Here is a 23,170-nt window from a genome sequence, read left to right as displayed (position 1 = left end):
GTTAAAGGGAAAATCTGGAGCATTTCTCCTGATTTCCAGTAGAAACTGTATTTCAGAATAACCAAACAACACTAGCTGTGTGGGAAAACTCTTCTTTATAGAAGAATGCAAACTGCTAAATGTAGAAGAAATTACAGAATTAGGACAATAATCATTTTTCTACTCCTGATGAAACCACTGATTTCAGACAGCATCATAAATAGATTTTACAACTATTAAAAAAATTTATTTTATTTTTTTTTTAGGTGATAGAATTATGGGGAACTGGATATTTATTGGATGACAAATTGGTACTCTACAGACTACTTGCTACCAGGTCCAAAACCTACCTTTATAATGGAGGATTTAGGCTTTCATAACCTGACCTCCCTCATTACTTTTAAACCTCCCAAAATTTGTTCCAACTAAATATTATGTGCTTCTCAGTGAAATCCAGTATGTAGTACACAGCACCCCCTAGAGAGTATTCTTGCCAAAAACACAAAACAAAACACTGTGCATTACCATATTGTAACCATGAAGGTGTATCAGACAACCCCAAACGAGGAACATAATATTAAAAGACAGGGAGAGACAGTATTCTTAAAGATGCCAGTGTCAAAAATGAAAGGCTATGTATGGGAATGTTTAAGATTGTCTGAGACTCCAGAGACATGAAATCTAAACGCAGTACTTAATCCTCTTATGGGAGAGAGAAATGCTAAAAAGGAGGGGGCATTACTGAGTCAGTTGCAAAAAACTGGAATATGGACAATAGATTAAGTAATGGAATTGGATTATGGTTAAATTAGTAGATAACTGCACTGGGGTAGGGTAAGAGACTACCCTTTCTCTGAGGAAATACGCACTCAGGTGTTTAGGGGTAAAGGGCAATGATGGATGCCATACTCTTACATCACACATATGTACATGGGCGGGATGGAGGGAGAGAAAACATGCAGGAATAACGCACACGAGGTGAACTGTTTACAGTAGACGAATAAAGGCTGTTCTATGTATTATTCTTGCAACTTTTCCATAAGTTTTATTTTCAAATGAAATGTTTTTCCTAAAAACAAAAGAAAATTGATCAAAACATATGCATATCATTGAGACATATCAACATTGGGGACAAAAAGAATTATCAACTAAGTTCCCAGGGAGAAAATCAGGTCACATCAAAGGACCAGAAATGCTTCATGCCGGAAGCTAGAAGACAATATAACATCAAATTCAAAATTCTAAGAGAAATTGTCTACATAATTATATTGTGTCAGTACTGAATACTGCTCTAACCGTAGACTGTTTTTGGGAGCAGGAGGGGATGGGCAGAGTGTGCATGTGTGGAAGAAGTAAAAGAGCCAAATCCTCAACTGCCACGAGACAGATCCTCCAATGACACGCTCCAGATACACGGGCGAGAGAAGGGGGAAAGCGCAGTTTTCTCAGAACAAACTTCGTAAAGTAAGTTCTTTCTTAAACTATATGCATGTATATATTTGATAAAAACAAGTGACAATTCTTCTCTTGTTCTCAATTTAAAAAGGATTAGGTCTCACCATTATCGTGTGGGAGGAGTACCAAAGACCACCACCACCACCAGTAACTCCTGCCGAAACATGAGGTGCTTTTCTCTTGGTGTTTTAGGGGTATCTGGGTTATAAAATGTTGGGAACTGACGAAAATTCATATTTATATCGGGATGCCTAGTTAGAATGCAAGCCAGCATTTATTTGTAAATTGTTTGCAATGACTACACTCACACATATTAATTCATTCAATAGTTTACTCAGTAAACATATAGGTACAGAGTTTTTTTTTAAACAGCACAGAAGGAAGCATCAGCAGGTCTGAGCTAGCACAGCTCTCCCTGCCTGCCCTGATCTCAGGAAGATGCAGTGGTCAGTGAGGACAATGGCAGCCACACACAGGTGCTCCTCCCCTAGGATGGACAGCATTCCAGTCTTCTTCAGGCAGCTAGTTACCTTCTCCTCGGATGTGAAACACAGCATCATTACCATCTGACAGCGTTTTACACTCACAGCATACACAGGAGAATACATCCTAGGTAGCTTGTTTATGTCCCCAGGGAGCTGCCGTGAAAGCTTCATGGTTTGGGGATAAAGCTGTGCTGCATTTGGGTGGCTGTAGTGGAAGTCGTCCCTGGCTTGAATGATCTCCTCACATGGTTATTCTCTGAGAAGCACTTAAAAGTTCATCAGCTCCCCACCATTTTTTATAAATCTGAGCTTCATTTGTTTTTCACAAGTATTTTTAATGACAGAAATGCTTTCAATGAGAACCTCAAATTATAAACGTCCCTTCACTTGTATTTCTCTTCCTTTCATCTTCACGGTAAAGGCTTCTATGGCAACACTCTCTTTGTTGGGCACCTTTAATGACTTAGGGATTATTACATAAATTTCGTGTTCTCTGGTTTATTTAATCGTAGCTTTCTGAAAGTAACAGTCTCCATGGCAAGATGTCAAATCTACCTGGATACGATGAGTAATAATTGTGTTCTAAGTTGCAAAGATCCCAAGAGAAAATGAAAAACTATTAGATAGTATCACCAAATTCATAGGTTTGGCCTCAAAACAAATCCACTGCTTATTAAGGTACGTGCATTGTTGTGGTACTGGGGTGTGTGAGAAAGATGACTCAGAGGGAAACTGTAAGGTGGAGAATGTATGTTAGATAAAACAAAGCCCAAAACCAAACCTGTTGCTGCCAAGTTGATTCTGAGTCATAGTGATCCTATAGGACAGAGTAGAACTGCCCCGTAGGGTTTCCAAGGCTGTAATCTTTATGAAAGCAGATTGCCACATCTTTCTTCTTCAGAGCAGCTAGTGGGTTTGAACCACTAACCTTTTGTTTAGTAGCTTATGGCTTAATCACTGTGCCATCAGGACTCCTCCACTTCAGACAATAGCTTAGTTGAATTTCATTCTTTTGAGCTGGCCATGAGACGTTATATTGGCTGTTCCCAAGTTGCAGACAGGCATCATGAGGTAAATAAGTTTTTCTACAATAATGAGAGTGAGTGAGTGCCTCATCGTGTCTTCACTATGTGGCAAATAAAAGGAGCCGGGGGGAGTCCTGATGGTGGAAACCATTTCGCTGTCATATATACATCATATAGCACTATTACAAAGAAATGATTACAGGTGATGGACACAGTGTTGTATTCCAATTATGCCCAAGTCTCAAAAGATTTATTAGTTCGCTAATGCCTTAAAGGCAGGCCAGAGAGTTCCACAACTTTGTTAACACAGAGTACAATGTAAATGGTGCCTCTCGGAGCTGTACAATGAGGAAAACCTGTATAAAGAGCCTATTTCAAAATGAAAGTTGAAATGCAAACTCAACCAGGAGAGGAAAACTGCCGGGTAGCTACATGGTAATTATTTCCTTTCAGATGAGGTTTGTATGCCAATAGGAGAGAGTGAGTAGTCAAGAAAGGATATGCAGGAGTGAAGTTCTTAGGGTGATATTTGGTAAATGATGGGCCTTTTTGGTATGCTTTATGAGATTAAAAGTGAGGGGACTATGGTGTATCCTTGAAGAGCTGACTTTCTTTTTGTACAGTCTTTGTGAGGGACCTGCTGGGAAAGACCGTGTGGAGGATCTGAAGAGGCTCTCTACAGTAATTCCGACCAAAATGGAAATGTTACCATATTGGAAAATCTTGTTCATGGGTTACAGATTACATGGATTATACATAACAAAAAACAGCAGGATATGCGCTGAGGATATTTTCATTGTATAGCACAGCTTTTTAAAATTAGAGTACTGAGAAATATGGTACATCATGCCTTTCTTCACTTAGTACCTGTTGTTTCTTGTCGGTAGATATTTAACAGAAATAACCGTGCTTTTATAAGTTGTTTGGCCAACTCAGAGGTAGCATATAAGCCTTCAAAAACCTTCTGGTTCCTATTATTGACAAGGAGTTGAGTAATAATGGCAAGCCTATTTACATATGTAGCAGATGGTAATAATTTCCAGACCATTTACATATACAGCAAAAAAGGGCACAGAGAACTATGTAATCAGTTATAACTTTACCTGCACTGTTAAAATACAAAGAGAAAACACTGATGTTCATTCAGTGTGGGAAGTCTTGGTAGATGTCAGTCTAGGCTCTGTGAGGTACCCGTTAACAGTACCATGCTCACAATTGTCTTAAATGTTCATCGTTTAAAACATGGCACAGGAAATAAATGGCACAAAGAGTTAACTCAAGAAAATTTAATGAAGGGACTATTTCAAGAAATGTGTTCAGAATTAAGGAAACCAACAAGGGATGGTCAAACAACCAGAAGCAATTATCACCCTTAAGTATAGAGAGCAAGGAAAGGGAATGCTGTTGACTGAAAGATGGTGAGATCTAGAACCATATGAGAGGGGCTGTCCAAGGGGAGCTGTAGCCACAGAGGAACACAGACACTGCCTAAACCACTGTCTGCGAGGGAAGGGTCATAAATACCCCAGCCTCTCTCTCTCTCACCCTCTGATCTTTTACTGCTACCTCCCATTGTTCAAACATAAGCAGAAACCCGGTGAAGCAGCCTCTAGAAGACAGCCTTTGAGGGGGCACAGCAGAGAAGAGGGGAACAGGTCTGGGGAAGGAAAGCATAGTCAGCACATACAAAGACCCATAATACATTAAATTCTCTTGTGTAGTTGCTACAAACACAAGTCAACCTGAGCTGTGAGGAAACAGGTTTCTGATTCAGAGGAGGCAGTCTATTCAAAGTATTTTGAAAGCGTCATACTTAGGTGCTATTGTCATACATTTTACTTCTAAATAGATCATAAACCCCAAATATATTTTTATTACTTTTGCTTCAAGCAGTCAGCTACCTTCCTAAAAGATTTTGAAATGAGAAAAAGAACTTTTTTATATTTACCTATATAGTCACCGTTTTGTGTAGAATCCAGATTTCCATGTGGTATTACCTTCCTGCTGCCCAAAGAACTTCCTTTAATATTTCCTGCAGGCAGGTCTGCAGGTGATGAATTATGTTGGTTGTTGTTTGTCTGAAAGAGTCATTTCAATTAAAAAAAATGTTTTTGCTGGTTATAGGATTAGGGCTGCGGGCCTTCCCCCCGCCCCTTTTTTTTTTTCTTTCTTTCAGTAATTTAAAGATGTTTACTCCAATGTCTTCTAGTTTGAAAACTTTCTGACAAGAAGTGTTCTTAGTTTTTTGTTCTTCTATATGTATTGTGTCTTATTTTTTTTTTTTTTCTTCCCTAGGCACTTAAAATTTTTTCTCTTTATCACTGGTTTTCAGAAAATGTGCCTTAGTGTGGTTTTGTTTCTTCTGCTTGGGGTTCTTTAAGCACACTGAATCAGTAGGGTTATAGTTTTCATCACATTTGGGATTTTTCAGTCATTATTTATTTAAATATTTTTCTGCTCCTTTCTCTCTCAGTACCTACCAGGACTACCAATTATATGTGTATTATATCACTCATTCTCTGTTCTTTCTTTTTTCCAGTCTTTTTTCCATCTGCACATCACACGGATAGTTTCTGTTCTTACTGTTCAAATTCACTGGTCTTTTCTTTTACCATGTCTCATCCGTTCTTAATTCACTATATATATATGTAAAAAAAAATATGTAGATATATATAATTTCAGATATTGTTGCTTTCATCTCTAAAAGTTCCACCTGGACCCCTTCTTTTATCTTCTACCTCAGGTTTCATCATGTTCATGTTTTCCTCCACTTTACATTGATAATAGATGTTTTAACATCCTTTTCTAATAACTCCATCACTGCCGTCTTTTCTGGGTCTGTTTCTACTGATCTGTTTTGCTCCTGCTTCTCTGTATGCCAAATAAGTTTTATTGGATGCCAGACACTGTGAATTGTACCTTGTTGGTGCTATGATTTGTTGTATTCCTTTATAGTGTTGGATTTTGCACTAGTGTATAGTTGTTACTTGGAACCAATTAGATCCTTTACAGGCTTGATTAAGCTTTGTTAGGGTGGGTCCAGAGCAACCTTTAATATAGGGATAGTTTAGCCTCACTACTAAAACAATACCATTCTGAGAATTCTACCTCATGCCTCATACATTGTAAGTTCTTTCTACGCTGGCTGGTGGGAACAGGAACTATTTCCAGCTCTGTGTGGGGCCCCGGAATTGTTCAGACTATGCTTTCTAGTGGTTCTTTTCCTGGTTTCAGGAAGTCTCCTTTCATGCATGTGCAAATAAAAGGGGACCCTTTTGCAGATTTCTGGAACTTGCTCTCTCTCTGGGAAGTTCCCCCCCTCTTTAGCACTGTTTGCTGCAAATTCTAGACTCTTTGCACTAATCGTGTTTTCTGAAATTAGCAAGACTGTTCCCCTCCTGAACTGCCACCTAAAAACTGCCACCAGGCAGTTAGCTAGGCAGTTGTAGGGCCCACCTCACCTTATTTCCCTTCTCCCAGGGATCAAAGACCTGTGCTTGTCATATATTTGAGTACATACTTCGTATGTACTGTATAGTTTCTAGCTATTCAAGGCAGGAGAGTAAATCTGGTGCTTATCAGTCTTTTTTGGCTGACAGATGTCTTCACATTTAGTAAACAGTTACTATTTAGAGTTGTCAATTTTTGTAATAATTTACATATAGTGAACACAATATCCTTGTAGAATTATTTTAATGGGATCATGCTTATCGAATTGTTCAAATTATTAGGGCTACTCCTCGTATGAAATCTCTAATATACAATATTCAGCATTTCCTGAAGTGGTTAGGCACTTGGCTGCAAACCAAAAGGTCGGTGACTTGAACTCACCAGCTGCTCTACCAGAGAAAGATGTAGCAGTCTACAGCCTTGGCAACCCAACGGGCAGTTCTACTCTATCCTATAGGGTCCCTACGAGTTGGAATTGACTCAGCTGGTGTATGATGAATTGTCATTTCTTAATGAAATCTTCTGCTCACTTGTTAAAACAATAGTTTTTCTCCTGTTTAGGTCCTCAGTTGTTTAACAAGCTGAGAACTTCTGACTGAAAGCTTTTGTACCATCACAATATTGATAAGACTTTCACTTTGATGAGTTACCTTATGTGTAATTAGCTATGAATTCTGGGAGAAGGATTTTCTACATTCTCTACTTTTTACGAATTCTGTCCTTTATGAATTCTGTTTAATGGGACTCAACTTCCCATGAAAGCCTTTTCAACAATAACTGCGTTGATAAGGTTTCGCTTCTGTAGTAAGAAACACTTTCCTGGGGAGTGTTAGAGGCTATGACATCTGAGAACAGGCTTTCCACATTCATTGCCCTCATATGGTTTCTACATTATATGATTTTTCTGATGTATCGTTAGCTGTGACTTCCTGTTTAAGGTGGTCCCACATTCATTGCATCCATAGTATTTTTCTCCTGTATGAATTCTCTGATGCCTCATGAGGTGTGACTTTCTAGTGAAAGACTTTGCACATTCATCACATTCATAGGGTCTCTCTCCTGTATGAATTCTCTGATGTATAGTGAGCTGTGCCTTCTCAAAAAAAGCTTTTCCACAATCACTGCATCCATAGGTTTTCTCTCCTGTGTGATTTCTCTGATGTTTAATAAGCTGCACTTTTTGAACAAATGCTTTCCCACATTCACTGCATTCATAAGGTTTCTCCCCCGTATGAATTCTCTGATGCCGAATGAGCTGTGGCTTCCAGGCAAAAGCCTTCCTACATTCGCCACATTCAAAGGGTTTTTCCCCTGTGTGGGTTCTTTGATGATGAATGAGACTTGACTTCTCACTGAAGGTTTTCCGGCATTCACCACATTCATAGGGTTTTTCCCCTGTGTGTGTCCTCTGATGTGATACCAGGCTTGACTTCTGAGTGAAGGCTTTCCCACATTCACTACATTCATAAGGTTTTTCTCCAGTATGTGTTCTCTGATGTGTTTGGAGCTGTGACTTCCCAAAGAAGGTTTTTCCACATTCAACACATCCATAGGGTTTCTCTCCTAAATGGATTTTTTGATGTCTAATTAGCTCTGACTTCTTAAAGAAGGCCTCTTCACAATTACTACATTGATAGTTTTTCTCTCCTGTATGAGTTATCTGGTGTTTAATAAGCTGTGGCTTTCTGATGAAGGCTTCCCCACATTCATTGCATTCATAGGGTTTCTCTCCTGTGTGAATCCTCTGATGTCTAATGAGGAGTGAATTCCTGCTGAAGGCTTTCTTACACTCACTACATGCATAGGGTTTCTTCCCTGTGTGTGTCCTCTGATGAGTAATAAGCTGTGACTTCCAAAAGAAGGCTTTCCCACATTCATTGCATTTATAGGGTTTCTCTCCTGTATGAGTTCTCTGATGTGTAATAAGCTTTATTTTCTGGGAGAAAGCTTTCCCACAGTCACTGCATCCATAGGGTTTCTCTATTGTATGGGTTATCTGATGTCTTTTAAGCTGTGACTTCCTGCTGAAGGCTTTTCCACATTCACTGCATCCATAGGGTTTCTCTCCTGTATGAGTTCTCTGATGTAACATGAGCAAAGACTTTCTACTGAAAGCTTTTTGACATTCACCACACCCATACGGTTTTTCTCCTGAATGAGTCCTTTGATGTATAGTGAGCAACGACTTCTGTGAGAAGGCTTTCCCACATTCACTGCATTGGTAGGGCTTCTCTCCTGTGTGTGTTCTCTGATGTATAATAAGCTGTGACCTCTTATTAAAAACTTTGCCACATTCCATGCATAAGTACACTCCTCTGTGTATTACATGGTTTGTGATAAGCCATGACTCTTTACTGTTGGCTTGTCTGCATTTATTGCAATCACAGTATTTTATTCCATCATGAGTTCTCTCAGATTTGATATGGAATAATAACTTCTTATTGAAATCATCAAGTTGCATTCTTCCACAGTGACTTTTTGGAATAATTAAATTGAAAGGATGTTTTAAACTTTTTCCACCTGTGCCATATTTATGGGCTCTCACTCCTAAATGAGCAAAGTTTATGCTTGAATGAAATATTTTCCCCAAAACATCATATTCATGGCATCTCTCCATACTTTTAAGCTTGTCTTGATTATCCTGGTGCCTCATATTGTGATTATTATCTAGCCAGACTTCTAAAAAGGAAAAAATGAACCATACTGTGTAAATTTTCCAATGATTATGCTTATCGAAAAAAAAATTTCGAAATGGAGTCTAGTATATCAGTTTAAAACATTCCTTAAATACAGTGTCTACTTTTTGGTCACTGAAGCATTTAACAGAAATGAAAACATTTTTAAATGATAAATGTTTATAAACTTGTAAAATAAGAGATGAAATATACTCAACAAACAGTGAATGTGAGATTAAGGAGTCTGGAGCAATTTCTAATTGAGTACTGGGGTGGTTAATTTACTTCTTGTACAAAAATATACTGATGATCTATTATGGTTCAGAACTGTTAGCAGCAGAAGATACGGGAGGAAAACAGGAAGTACCCTACCATCACAGGGCTTACAGTACAGTAAAGAAGACTGAGAATAATAAGTAAACAAAAGAGCACAATTAGTATACACTGTAGAATGCTATAAAAGGAGAAATACTGGATATGATGCAGAGTAAATGTAGGACACCAACTTTAGACCTGAAAGATGAGAAACATTATTTTTCTGTATTAACTGTATATTTTAAAAACATTCAAGATCATCACCTGATTCATTGATATCATTTACTTCATCATCACTAGAGGTACTTTTTGGAATTATCCAAGAGTTCTCCAGAGCTCAGCATCATGACCCTTAGTTTTTTTGACAATCAACCATTTTTAATTGAACCAATAATCTATACAATGAAAACACATATATGCGTGTATATATATTAATTTTTTTTTTATCACTAGAAATAGCAAGTATCTATTTGCAAAATATTAGGACAGATTTTTTTTCACCCTATAAGCACAATTGTTTGTGATTTCCACAATGTTACTACTTATTGAATATTTTTAAGCGATCATTTAAAGGTTTGTTTACTTTATGATGGTATCCTTTATTAGCAATTTTGAGGTAATATTCCCAGGAAGTATTCTGCAACATGAAAGATTTGGTAAGGTCTTAAGTACAAGGCAACTACTTCTTTTATGATGGGTAAATTTTTTAGGGGGGAAAAAAAAGCCTCACCTAATCGTCAGACATAATCAGAATTTCAAAGGAAGAACCAACTAAAGCTGCTAATATAGAGGAATAAAAGGACTCAGCATTTGGGACTTAAGTGAGTGAAGATGATAATGCTATTCATTGAGATGATAAAGAATATAGAAATAACAGGTTTGGAGATTAAAAGCAAGAGTAATATGTAGATATGTATAGCATGAGATCTGTTTAAGAGTTAAAAATTGTTTTATGAAATGTGAATAAAAAGAAAAATAATTTTAAATAAAATTAATATATTTATCAAAATAATAAATGATATCAAAGTACAATGGAGTAGTTCATTTACAGATTTAAAAGTTTAGATATTCAACTGTATCAAAAATCCTTGAAAAATAAAATGTTTTTAGGAAAACAGGTGAATCCCATTTTCCTGGTGTATCCTGCTGCCTTCATTTCACTCCACTTCTCCACACTGATATCCCTGCTTCCTGTCCAAAACTAGTCTCCATATATCAGCCAAAACTCCTCTCCTTAAAAACACTTGGAATAAATCCAGACTTCTTGTCATGGTTTATCACGGCCCGGTGTAACCGGGCGGTGTCTTTCAACCTCTTCAGCTTCATCTCTCATCACTCTCTACTCCTCAGCCACAATGGATTCCTTTCTGTTACTTTGGCCACAAAGACCTTTTCACCCTTAGGACCTCTGCATCTGCTGTTCCTTTTATCTGGAATTTCTAGCTCATTCAAGTCTAAACATCATTTGATGGTTTACTAACAAAAACCCTGCTTATTTCCTTCATATAACTTATCAAATAGGTAATTATTTTACTTTTCTCTCCTACTAGAATGTAAATTCCATGAGGACAGGGAACAGGTCTGTGCTTTTCAAAACGTACACACCCCACTGCATCGCACATAACAAGTCCTCATACATGTAGGATAGGCATTTTGACCTATTGGTGAACTTGTATAGTAGTACCTTTCTTTATCATTAGTCTTACTAATCAACTTTGAATTTTAACACAAATACTTCATGTTCAATTGAGTGTCTTATATGGTTTCATATTCTGAAATGAAATTCTAGGTTCCCATAAGGTATTTCATGGCTCTTATTTCCTCTCAGTCCTTTCACTGAACACAACTGCAGTGGTTCTCAATTAATGGGGGGGGCATAAAAACTGTCTACACAGATTTACCAAACTACACATACCCAGACCTAATGAACCATATGGATGGTGCCTCCACATCTATAATTTCACATATTTCCAGAGTAAACTGATACAAGGTTTAGATGAAAACCTTTGTATTAAAGAAATATTTGATGAATAAGAGTCTGTCCTCATCTGGCTCCACAACAATCAATTAGCAAAATACTTAATATACAATGTAAATTCCATAGAGAGCAGAAAAGAATACGTTACTAGCCATCTCTCTGTGTGGGGAAAAAAAACCTTAGACTCTTATTAATGAATTCTGGATTGATTAAGGTCTGATCAGGCCTGAGTTCCCATCATACAAATGCTGAGCAGAAATTTCAGAAAAGACTGGGAGTCAAGGAATATTCACTGGAGGTGACAAAAGAACTCAAAATGAAGAAAAGGATAGTGTTAATGGGGAAAGCATACTATAATCAAAGGCCCAGATGGCAGAGAAAAATGTAGGAATGACATTAAGGAAGAACCTAGCTTAAACAGAGTTAACCATGACTTTGGGTATAGAAAAAGAACTAGGTAGGTAAGATGTTGCCATACTATGAGGTTCTTTAACATAAAATGAGTTTAAATATCACATAGCAGGTCATGGAGGACTTCAGCCTGTCAGACTATTGGACAGAATGCATGAGAAGACTTAGAGAAGCTAAGCATCAGATGCCCCAGAAAGATGCACTAGAAGCCCCCAGTCTGCGTAGCAGTAGGGGAGAGGCAGAATCTCCTTCCCCTGTTTAAGTGTTAGATGTTTATTCTATATCCATGGAGTCACCTTTTGTTTCCTCTATGAGTTAAGATAGAAATCTGACAAAGTTTGAGGAAGGAAAAAAAAATTACTAAAGGCAACTAGAAGGGAATCAGGGACAACTAAAATGAGGAAAAATTGAGGAATTCTTGAAGAAGAGAAGACTGGATTGGAGGGCAGGGGAGAAAAAGGAAAAAGAGACAGAGAAGCTAGGGAGAAGAACCCTATCCCAGAAAGTAAGGTCCTAAATAACCAGCCATCAATCCATTCCACTGTGTGGTTGGAGAAGGCACATCTCATTGTAAATCCACACAGAGAAGGCAAGTCCTAATGTGGAGACCAGACATACAGTGTATTAATTTAAAACCATGAAGAACTCATGTCCCCAAATTTAGAAACTTTATATACAGTTTTGCAAACAACCTTTCAAAAGTGCCAACCTGTCATCCAAAAAACTGAGATTTAGCTTTCATTGCATCCCATACAGAGCCCTGGTGGTGCAGTGATTAAGAACTTGGCTGCTAACCAAAAGGTTGGCAGTTCGAATCCACCAGCTGCTCCCTGGAAACCCCATGGGGCAGTTCTACTCTGTCCTATAGGGTCATTAAGAGTCAGAACCGATTTGACAGCAATGGTTTTTTTTTTTTTTTTTTGCATCCCATACAGCCTGGTTCTTTCTCACCTGAAAAGTTTTGACTTATCATTTCTTCATGTACTATCCATGGTTCCTCTCCTTGTTCCATCTTGAAAATTGCATTTGGTTTGATAATTTGATACCCTGTTAATTGGAAATACAGAGGACCTGAACCCAACTGTTTCAGTTGAAGGACTCTTGAATATGAAAAGTGTTTTACTAAAAAAACTCCAAGATAATAGCAAAAGATGGAAACAACCTAGGTGCTTATCAATGGATGAATGGATAAACAAATTATGGTATATTTGCACAATGAATACTATGCAATGATAAAGAACAATGGTGAATCCAGGAAATATGACATGGATTAATCTGGAAGGCATTGTGCTGAGTGAAATTAGTCAGTTGCAAGAGGACAAATATTGTACGAGACCACTATCATAAGAACTCAAGAAAAGGTTTAAACACAGAAGAAAACATTCTTTGATGGTTACTAGGGTGGGGAGGGAGGGAGAGGAGAATTCACTAACTAGATAGTAGACAAGAATTATCTTAGGTAAAGGGAAGGACAACACACAATATGGGGGAAGTCAGCACAACCGGACTACACCAAAAGCTAAGAAGTTTCCTGAACACAACCAAATGCTTCGAGGGACAGAGCAGCGGGGGCGGGGGTCTGGAGACCATGGTTTTTGGGGTACATCTAGGTCAACTGGCATAACAAAGTTTATAAAGAAAATGTTCTGCATCCCACTTTGGTTAAGTGGCATCTGCGGTCTTAAAAGCTAGCAAGCAGCCATCTAATATGCATCAACTGGTCCCAACTCACCTGGAGCAAAGGAGAATGAAGAATACCAAAGACACAAGGAAAATATGAGCCCAAGGAACAGAAAGGGCCACATAAATGACAGACTTCATCAGCCTGAGACCAGAACTAGATGGTGCCTGGCTACCACCAACGATCACTCTGATAAGGAACACAACAGACAGTCCCTGACAGGGCAGGAGAAAAATGAGGTGCAGAACTCAAATTCTAGTAAAAAGACCAGACTTAATGATCTGATTGAGACTAGAGGAACCCCAGAAGACATGGCCTCCAGACTCTCTGTTAACCCAGAACTAAAACCATTCCTGAAGCCAACTCTTCAGACAAAAGATTAGACTGGACTATAAGACAAAATGATACTCGTGAAAAGTGTGCTTCTTTGTTGAAGTACATACATAAGACTAAATGGGCAGCTCCTGTCCAGAGGCGAGATGAGAAGCCAGAAGGGGACAGGAACTGGTTGAATGGACATGGGAAATCCGGGGTGGGAAGGGGAAGTGTGCTGTCACATTATAGGGATAGCAACTAGGGTGACATAACAAAGTGTGTATAAATTTTTATATGAGAAACTAATATGAGCTATAAACTTTCACCTAAAGCACAATAAGAAAAAAAAAAAAAGACTACTAGATAAAGCAAATGAATAAAAATCTTTCAGGTGAGTGCAGAAATTAAAGAATCTTTGATATCTGAAACTTAAATCCAAAATCACTTCAGAGGCCAGTTACTGGGTACATAATAAGTTACATACGGTGAGTGTTCTTACCCAAGAAAACTATATTGCTGTAGTTCTCCAGCATCACATCTCTGTATAAGTTCTTTTGAGAAGGATTAAGCAGCTGCCATTCCTCCAATGTGAAATCCACAGCCACATCCTCAAATGATACCTGCAAAGCACAATCCCTGTTAGATCCATAGTGATTATCATTAGATCTTGTAGAAGACAGGCTTTCTTTCTGTTTGTGGTGGGTAGCCTGTAAGATGCCCCAATGATCTCTGACTCCTATCATCATGCTTTTGTGCAGTCCTTCCCACCTGAGTGTCAGCAGGACTACTAACTTGCTTTGAATGACTACAATAGGGCAGAAGTAATGGGCTGTCACTTCCAGGATCAGGTTATAAAAAGGCTGTGGTTCTGTCTTGGGCATGCTCTCTGGGGGAAGCCAGCCACCGTGTTGTTAGGCACTCCTGTGAAGAGGCACAGTAGCCAGGAATGGAGGCCTGCTAACACCCACATACATAAGCATGGAAGGGGAATCTTGAGGCCTGCCGACAGTTGTGTGAGTGACTTTGGAAGGGGATCACCTCCTCATTGTGCCTCGAGAGGACTCAGCCCTGTCCAACATGTTGATTACAGCTTCGTAAGAGAGCCTGAACCAGAAACACCTGGGTAATCTGCTGCCGGAGTCCTAACACACAGAAATGATGAGATGTTTGTTGTTTTCAGCTTCTCAGGTCTGTGATAATTTGTTACACGGTGTCTTAGTTATCTTGTGCTGCTGTAACAGAAATACCACAAGTGGTGGCTTTAACGAACAGAAATTTATTTTCTCAAAGTTTAGGAGGCTAGATGTCCAAATTCAGGGCACCAGCTCTAGGGGAAGGCTTTCTCTCTCTGTCAGCTCTGGGGGAAGTTCCTTGTCTCTTCAGCTTCTATTTCCTGGTTCCTTGGAGATCTCCATGTGGCTTGGCATCAGTCTTTTTCTATGTCTGCTTCTCTCACTTGCTAGTTCAATCTCTTTCGTATCTCAAAAGTCAATGACTCAAGATATACCCCACATTTGGAGAGTGGCATCTGGTGTCTTAAATGGCAGCAAGCGGCCATCTAAGATGCATCAATTGGTCTCAACCCACCTGGAGCAAAAGAGAATGAAGAACACCAAAGACGCAAGGTAATTATGAGCCCAAGAGACAGAAAAGGCCACATAAACCAGAGACTACATCAGCCTGAGACCAGAAGAACTAGATGGTGCCCAGCTACAACCGATGACTGGCCTGACAGGGAACACAACAGAGAACCCCTGAGGGAGCAAGGGAGCAGTGGGATGCAGACCCCAAATTCTTGTAAAAAGACCAGACTTAATGGTCTGACTGAGACTAGAAGGACCCCAGAGGTCATGGTCCCCAGACATTCTGTTAGCCCAAGACAGGAACCATTCCCAAAGGCAACTCTTCAGACAGGGATTGGACTGGACTATGGGATAGAAAATGATACTGGTGAAGAGTGAGCTCCTTGGATCAAGTAGATACATGAAACTATGTAGGCTGCTCCTGTCTGGAGGGGAGATGAGAGGGCAGAAGGGGGCAGAAGCTGGCCAGATGGACATGAAAAGAGTGTGATATCTCATTAGAGGGAGAGCAACTAGGAGTATATAGCAAGGTGTATATAAGTGTTTGTATGAGAGACTGACTTGGTTTGTAAACTTTCACTTAAAGCACAATAAAAAAAAAAAAAAGAAAAGACATACCCTACACTAATCCTGTCCATTAACAAAACAAAGACAAGCCATTCCCAAATGGGAATAACCATAGGCATAGAGGCTAGGATTTACAACACCTATTTCTGGAGGACACAATTCAATCCATAACACACACTCATCTGGAATTATACTTTGAGGGATAAACTAAATTGCTATTAAAATATTTATCATTGTGAATTCATCCCCGCACCAATCCATTGAGTAAGAAATTGGAATAGGTTGTCTTTGGAACAATTCTTTGCTGAGCAGGACTGCCCCAGGCACTGTATGCAGACCTGGCCTCTACCCACTAACAGACAGCAGGTACGTAGGCACATCCACATACTGAAAACACTCTCCTCCCTCAGTGGGGCGCTTCTGCTCCCCAACAGGAACTGTCTAGTTCTTTTAGATATCTTCTAGAACACATATGGTAAGCAGTTAGGGTCCCAGGAACTGTAATAGGTGCTAGAAATACAAAGATGAGCAGAAAAAATTCATACTTTCAAATACTTCTTAGTCTTTTCAGGCCAACAGTCTACCCGTGCAAAGGCAGTAAGGTTTCAGAGTGGCTATTAGAGAAGAATATACAGAGTTAGAGAAGAATATACAGAGTACAGGGACAAAAGAGGCATAAAAGCAGTGATTTGTGGACATTAAAAGAAAAAAAACACCAAACCCGTTGCCATCAAGTTGATTCCGACTCATAGTGACTCTATAGGACAGAGTAGAACTGCCCTGTAGGATTTTCAAGGAGTGGCTGTTGGATTCCAATTGGCGACCTTTTGGTTAGCGGTCAAATTCTTATCCACTGCACCACCAGGCCTCCTTGTGGACATTAATTTAGGCAATAAGAAGAGGGTAAAGCTTACAAAGGGTCTTAGGAAAGCACGAACGGGTTACACAGGGCTGTGGAGGAAAGGACATTCCAGAGGTAGTAGCATGAGCAAAAAAAAAAAAAAAAAAAACCAACTGTTGCCGTCGAGTCCATTCCGACTCATAAAAAAACAAGCACAGTTCATCTGAGTGACTGTAAAGAGCTCAATAACATAACGCAGGGTGGGAGAGCATGGAAACAATCCCAGGCCCTTTTATAAAGTGGAAGCTGGAATCTAGAGAGGTAAGTGGAGCACTCTGGACGGCTTTCACCTGAACACAGGTAAATCTGAGCATTCTCCTCTCAACAGCTACAAAAGACACAGAAGAGAGGAAAGAGGTTTCTGGCAAGTCCAAGAATGGAACTCTAATAGGATATTTCCTGTCTCAGTTCTCTAGTGCTGCTACAACAGAAATGCACAGGTGGGGGCTTTAACAAACAAATTTGTTTTCTCACAGTTTAGGAGGCGAGAAATCTGAATTCAAGGCTTTTTCTGTTGGCTTTGGGGGAGGTCCTTGCTTCTTGGTTCTCTGGTGATCTTCATGTGGCGTGGCATCTGTCTTCCCCAACTCTGCTTGCTACTCCGTGCCTAATCTGCTCTTTTTATCTCAAAGGTGACTGGCTTAAAACACACCCTACACTGATATGGCCACTTATTTCCAAATGGGATTATAACCACAAGTATAGGAGTTAGGATTTATAACACTTACTTCCAAATGGGATTATAACCACAAGTATAGGGGTTAGGATTTGTAACACCCATTTTTTGGAAGACACAATTCAATCCATAACACTTCCCTTATAAAGCTGGAACCCCAAAGGGCAAAAAATATATAAAACACTGAACTGCCTTCTACAAAAAATGTACCAAAATTCCAACTGATACAATCTTTATGGGTACCCCTGAAGACTTGGCAGTAATCAATTATACCAGATAACTTAGTTCTCTTCGAGGTTCCTGAAACTAGAATATAGCTCGACTGTATACCCAAGGCATGCTGTTGCATCCTGACAAACTGTGTAATGAGTTGTCCTTCAGAATTATCCCCTTAGCTTATTCTGAGGGCCTCTTTAAGAAAAAGTCCTAGGAAATATTCTATTGCATTTTTTCTAGGGTTGCTATTTAGGACTTTGTCTGCTATAGCCTATATAAACAGCTATCAAAACAATGTGTAAGGAAATATCATTTCTCCTGAGTAAATGCTCCCTTTTTTCTTTTTGACAGAAGAAACCGTGTAGCTACTCCTGTTTCCCTTTGTGTCACTGCTGCTTAGAATATCTAAGAAAAGCTTGCAGCTTAACTCTAACAGTGAAGGACCTTGTATCTTAAACATCTGTGTTCCACATTTAAGACTCTAGTGTGGTCCTATTCCACTTTGTGCTTTTCCTGACAATCTTCTACGATTTTATTTTTTCTCTAAATATGTTTGTTATAGTGATTCTGCTAAGCCTCCTCACATCCACTGCCAAGGGTCAGCCAATAACTCACCTGTGACTTGATCATTTTCTGCTGCTCCTGGGGTCCTTGCTGTGTGCTGTGACTTCTCCGTCCTGTCGTTCCGTGGAGAGCCTCTGTTCAAAGGTCTGTACGCTGAGAATGCATTCCTGGTCCTGAGGCCTCTTCTCTCTTATCTCATGCAAACTGTCTTGTTCCTGAGTGCCATGGCCTGTGGACTCAGTGGAAATTTATTTTGGATGATGTAACTAATTTGGGGTCCTACATCTTGTCTTCGTCTTGTTGGTAACTCATATCTAAAGCCTCAGATCAAATGTCTGTAGACTGAAATAAGCGGTGGTGGGGAAGGAAATAGGATGGAATGTGAGCAACTGGTGGATCTCAATGGAGTGTGACCGGCATCTGGGCCAGGTCTACCCCATGCATCTCACTTAGCAACAGTGGGTCTCACCCATACACACGAGAATGAAACCACCCAACTCACTGGTTCCAGCAAACACCCGCACTGGGCAGCACCACCACACCAAACCGCTCTGCAAGGACATCAAGAAATTCTGGAAATACAATGATGGCTCACTCATTCTCCAGCAATATTTCCTAGGGACACTTAAATGAAATACATTATTTTCAAGGATGCTATGGAGTAAAGTTCAACTCACTTCTAGACAAGATGGTAAACAAAAAAGGGGTAAAGATCAAAATGAAAGTGGTGGATTAGCCTGGGGTGCTGGTTTCCTTCCCCCAAATCAGCCCTGGGGCAAAAGGAAAGCATAGATCGGAGGAAGTAACAGTAATAAGAGGAAACAGAGACCCCAGGTGAGACTGCAGCTGTGGTGAAGCTAACTGCCTAAGCGTGGGTTTGGGGCTAAGCAGGGTTTGGCTGCAGCCTAGAACACTTGCAGCCAGAGAGGCACCGAGAAGTCTAAGGAAAGCTTTTCTGTTGCTTCTTCCTCACCCCACCTTGGGACAAATACTGCCTGCCCTTCCCCTCAGAAATCTGCTATTTCTCCTGGGAAAGGGAGTGAGTGCCTATTTCTACTAACATCCAAAAGCAGTCACCAAGGCTTCCTCTTTCAGTATCCCGACATACACCTAACTCTCAATCACACCAAGTTTCACATACACTCACACACATGCACACACTCACACAAACATACACACATTCCCAAAGACTCATTTATTGGTCAAGGAAGCAGCTGCTGCTGAGTGCCTGTTATGCACTAGGCACTGTTCTGGGCACAGGGGTGGGACTTCCCTGTCCTCTAGGAAATACATTCAAGAGTGGGAAACAAAGTAAATAAGATAATTTCAAACTGTGAGAGTGCTCAGAAGAATAACGTGACAGAGTAATGTGTGGATGGAGTCCCTGGGTGGCACAAACAGCTAAGTGCTCAACTACGGGCCAAAAGGTTGGCAGTTTGAACCACCCAGCCCTGGTGGCACAGCGGTTAAGAGTTCGGCTGCCAACCAAAGGGTCGGCAATTCAAATCCACCAGGCATTCTTTGGAAACCCTGTGGGGCAGTCCTACTCTGTCTTACAGGATCGCTATGAGCCGGAATCGACTCGATGGCAGTGGGTTTAGAGGCACCTTTAGAGGCCTGGCGATCTACTTCTCAAAGATCAGTCTTGAAAACCCTGTGGGGCGGTTCTACTGTGCACATGTGGGGGCACCACGAGTCAGAGTTGACTCCACGCAACTAACAACCACCGCCGCCTCTGGAGGAAAAGTATTCCTTCAGTACAGCCACAGAAGGCCTCTCAGAGGAGGTAATGTTCAGCTGAGCTCAGAAAGATGAAGAGCCTACCTTCTAAACTCTGATCCTAAGACACCCCACTGACTCCCCCTAGTGCCCCCATTTAATAATCTCCACAGATTGTCTATTCATTGACCGCAAATGTGCCCCAAACGCTGCATACCAAAGGACCCCACCCCCAGAACTCCAGTCACTCTCTCCTACAGACATCCACTCGCTCACCTTAACAGGTACCCAGTCGCTGCTCTCGCAAAACCCCCATTATTGACATTTCACTGTTTCTTATCACCACAAGCTGCGTAAAGTAGCCCCATCACTAAACCCCAAACAATCCCTTATCCCACAGGGCCTCCAAGCATTCACCCCACGTGACACCCCATTCTCTGATGCACCCCATGCTCACTCATCATCCACTGACACTCCCATATGGCTTTCTAATTGTCATTCTGAAAGGGCTTCCCACTGTCCACAAATACTGACATCTCAGGCACCCCCTGCAATGACTCCCAACAAAAGGCCTGCAATTACTATTCCACATCCTCACAATCACCACCGCCAACAGACCTGCCGTTTATATAGAGACCCCCTTGCCCTGACCCACAGTTCCCCAATCTCTGATGCCTCAATTTCAAGCCCCCAAACGTGGCCTAGAAAGGATCCTTGACCACTCATTTCTGGCCATCCCAGTCACTCATACACAATGGCCTCCAGTTATTAACGCAAAGATATCCAATTCGTTGGTCACCAGAATCCTAGTTACTCATACAAACCCTCACCATGACCTACACTCACCTCCAAGGCTCCTGATCCACGCACCTCACTCACCAAGGGCAGCCTGCATGCAGTGACTCCCTCACTCCCAATCTCTGCCCGCCCCATCTCCAACACTCGATTGCTAAACTCCACAAGACTTCAAAACTGACCCCCAAAGGCCCCTTCCAATGATCCACCCTAGAAGTCCCCAATCAACCAATTCCCCACACTGGCCCCACAACCACTCAGGCCCTGCCAAGCCCCAAATTACTAATTTCTACAGACACTCAAATAACTGTCCCTCAGGTGTCCCCAGGTTAATCAGTCTCACAGCCACCTCCACAGCCCCCTCGTCACCCACTCCCACAGAACCCCACGGCCCGGCCCCGCCCACTCGCCCGCCGCGCCGCATCTCGCAGCCCCCGGTCCCTCTCACTCGGCTCCAGGTCACCCTACCAGGCCCGGAGACGGCGCGTGCACTACGAGGCAACTCTCGCCGGCATCCCTTGGACCAGGCCCTGGAGAGGGTCGGGGCGATCGCCGGGGTCACCGCGGGACTCGTGCGGACGCAGAAGTCACCGCCGGCCCCGCAGCGCCGAGGGGGACGCTGCCCGACCGCGGAAGTGTACGCGCAGAACTACATTTCCCAGGGTCCTGCGCGCCCTAATCGGCTTGCTTAGTAGCCTCGCTTGGTAGTTCAGCAAGATGTCCCAAGGTATTGAGAAGCACAATATAAGTGGAAAAGTTTACATACACGGAAAAGCATTTTCTACACCAGAACTGCATTCCTTTTGTTAAGGCGAGGAAAGGCACGTGAGAGGCGGTGGGGTAAGGTTTTTGTTTGTGTTTAGCCGCTAGGGGAGACTACGGTTAGTTCGTAGAGCATTCTGGGAATTATAGTTCCAGCACTCCCCGAGTTTGCGCAGGCGCACTTCCACCCCACAGCTTGCGGACCGAGCGGAGTGCCAGCGCGTTGCCAGGCGACCAGCTCTCCCCGGAAGGCGCCCTGTGTCCCCGCCGCTGGGCGTCCGGCAGCTAGGACTGCGTCTGGAGTGTGAGGCGGCTGCAGTTCTTTACCTGCATCCTGCCGTTTATCCAGGCGTCGGCCTTAGGAGGTGGGCGCTGCCGTTGCCTTGCATCTTAGACGGGGAAAGCGAGGCCGGGGCGAGGTGCCGAAGTGCTCCCCCGTCGCCTTCAGCTTCGGAGCTCGGAGGGTTGGCGTGCCGGACGACATTCTCTCGCACTTCGGTCTGAATTCCGTTGTATCTGGCTGATACCTCTTGGTGAATGCAGTAAATGGAAAGTGGTTACAACTCATTTGAAAGTTTCTAAAATCCGTTTCCTCATCTGTGAAGTAAGAATAGCAGTAATAGAAAGGACTGTAATTACCATGAGTATTTCTGTTTTGTGTGTGTAGCAAGTATTTGTTTTGTTCACTTATAAAATATATAAACAGAGCTAGTGCATTTTTGGGTGTATGTGTGGTCTTTGTATCATGTTAGGCACAAGTATGACTTTGTAAGTGTCTTTGCTCAGAGATTATGTATGCTTTAAGGAGATGTGTACAAGTGCCTCGTTGACAAGGGGTGGACTGTGATGGTTAAGGTTGTTTGTCACCTTGGCTGGGCTACGATTCTAAGTGGTTTGGCAGTCGTATGATCTTGTGATCAATTCCACGATGAGATTTGATGTAATGTGATCACTTCCATGATGGGATTTGCTCTGAGTAGCCAATCATTTGAAATCTCATCTGCAAGAGACCTGTTTAAAGTGTTAAAAAGCAAAGATGTCACCTTGAAGACTAAAGTGCTCCTGACCCAAGTGGTGTTTTCAGTCACCTCATATGCATGTGAAAGCTGGACAACGAATAGGGGACCAAAGAATTGACACCTTTGAATTACGGTGTTGGTGAAGAATATTGAATATACCATAGACTGCCAAAAGAACGAACAACACGCTGTCTTGGAAGAAGTACAGCCAGAATGTTCTTTAAAAGTGAGGATGGGAAGACTTCATCTCACGTAATTTGGACATGTTTCCGGGAGGGACCAGACCCTGGAGAAGGATATCATGCTTGGTAAAGTAGAGCATCAGGGAAAAAGAGGAAGCCCCTCAATGAAACGGATTGACACTCTGGCTGCAACAATGGGCTCAAGCATAACAATTGCGAGGATGGCGAAGGACCAGGCACTGTTTCATTCTGTTGTGTGTAGGGTTGCTATGAGTAGGAATTGACTCCACAGCACCTAACCACAACAATAAAATTCACTCTTTTCCCTTGAAGAAAAAAATACTATTTGTGCTTTTTTTGCTTTGCTATTGTTGTTGCCAGGTGAAAGACGCAGGTTTTGCTTAGCATGACTTGTTA

The 23,170-nt window shown here is 41.4% G+C and overlaps 1 protein-coding gene across 3 annotated transcripts; it reads right to left on the bottom strand.

Moving 5' to 3' along the window:
* Window positions 1-1,751: 1,751 nt before the first annotated feature.
* Window positions 1,752-21,426, bottom strand: ZNF605 (zinc finger protein 605). 3 transcript variants are annotated; one of them, XR_007514885.1, is made up of 5 exons: window positions 18,328-21,426; window positions 14,269-14,389; window positions 12,725-12,820; window positions 4,893-9,073; window positions 1,752-3,004 (listed from the first exon to the last, which is right to left on the bottom strand). XR_007514885.1 is itself a non-coding variant. In XM_049865865.1 (4 exons), the coding sequence occupies exons 1-4, from the start codon at window positions 18,340-18,342 to the stop codon at window positions 7,281-7,283; spliced, it is 2,025 nt and encodes a 674-aa protein (XP_049721822.1). In that variant the 5' UTR covers window positions 18,343-21,426; the 3' UTR covers window positions 1,752-7,280. The 3 variants fall into 3 exon arrangements, 1 of the variants encoding a protein (XP_049721822.1); XR_007514886.1 differs by having other exon boundaries at window positions 1,752-1,970; XM_049865865.1 differs by having other exon boundaries at window positions 1,752-9,073.
* Window positions 21,427-23,170: the final 1,744 nt, after the last annotated feature.

This window comes from Elephas maximus, chromosome 22, assembly GCF_024166365.1.
Source record: "Elephas maximus indicus isolate mEleMax1 chromosome 22, mEleMax1 primary haplotype, whole genome shotgun sequence".
In the NCBI taxonomy this organism is placed as follows: Eukaryota; Metazoa; Chordata; class Mammalia; order Proboscidea; family Elephantidae; genus Elephas; species Elephas maximus.
Note: the sequence above shows the minus strand (reverse complement) of the source record. Positions and strands in the feature narration are given on the sequence as shown.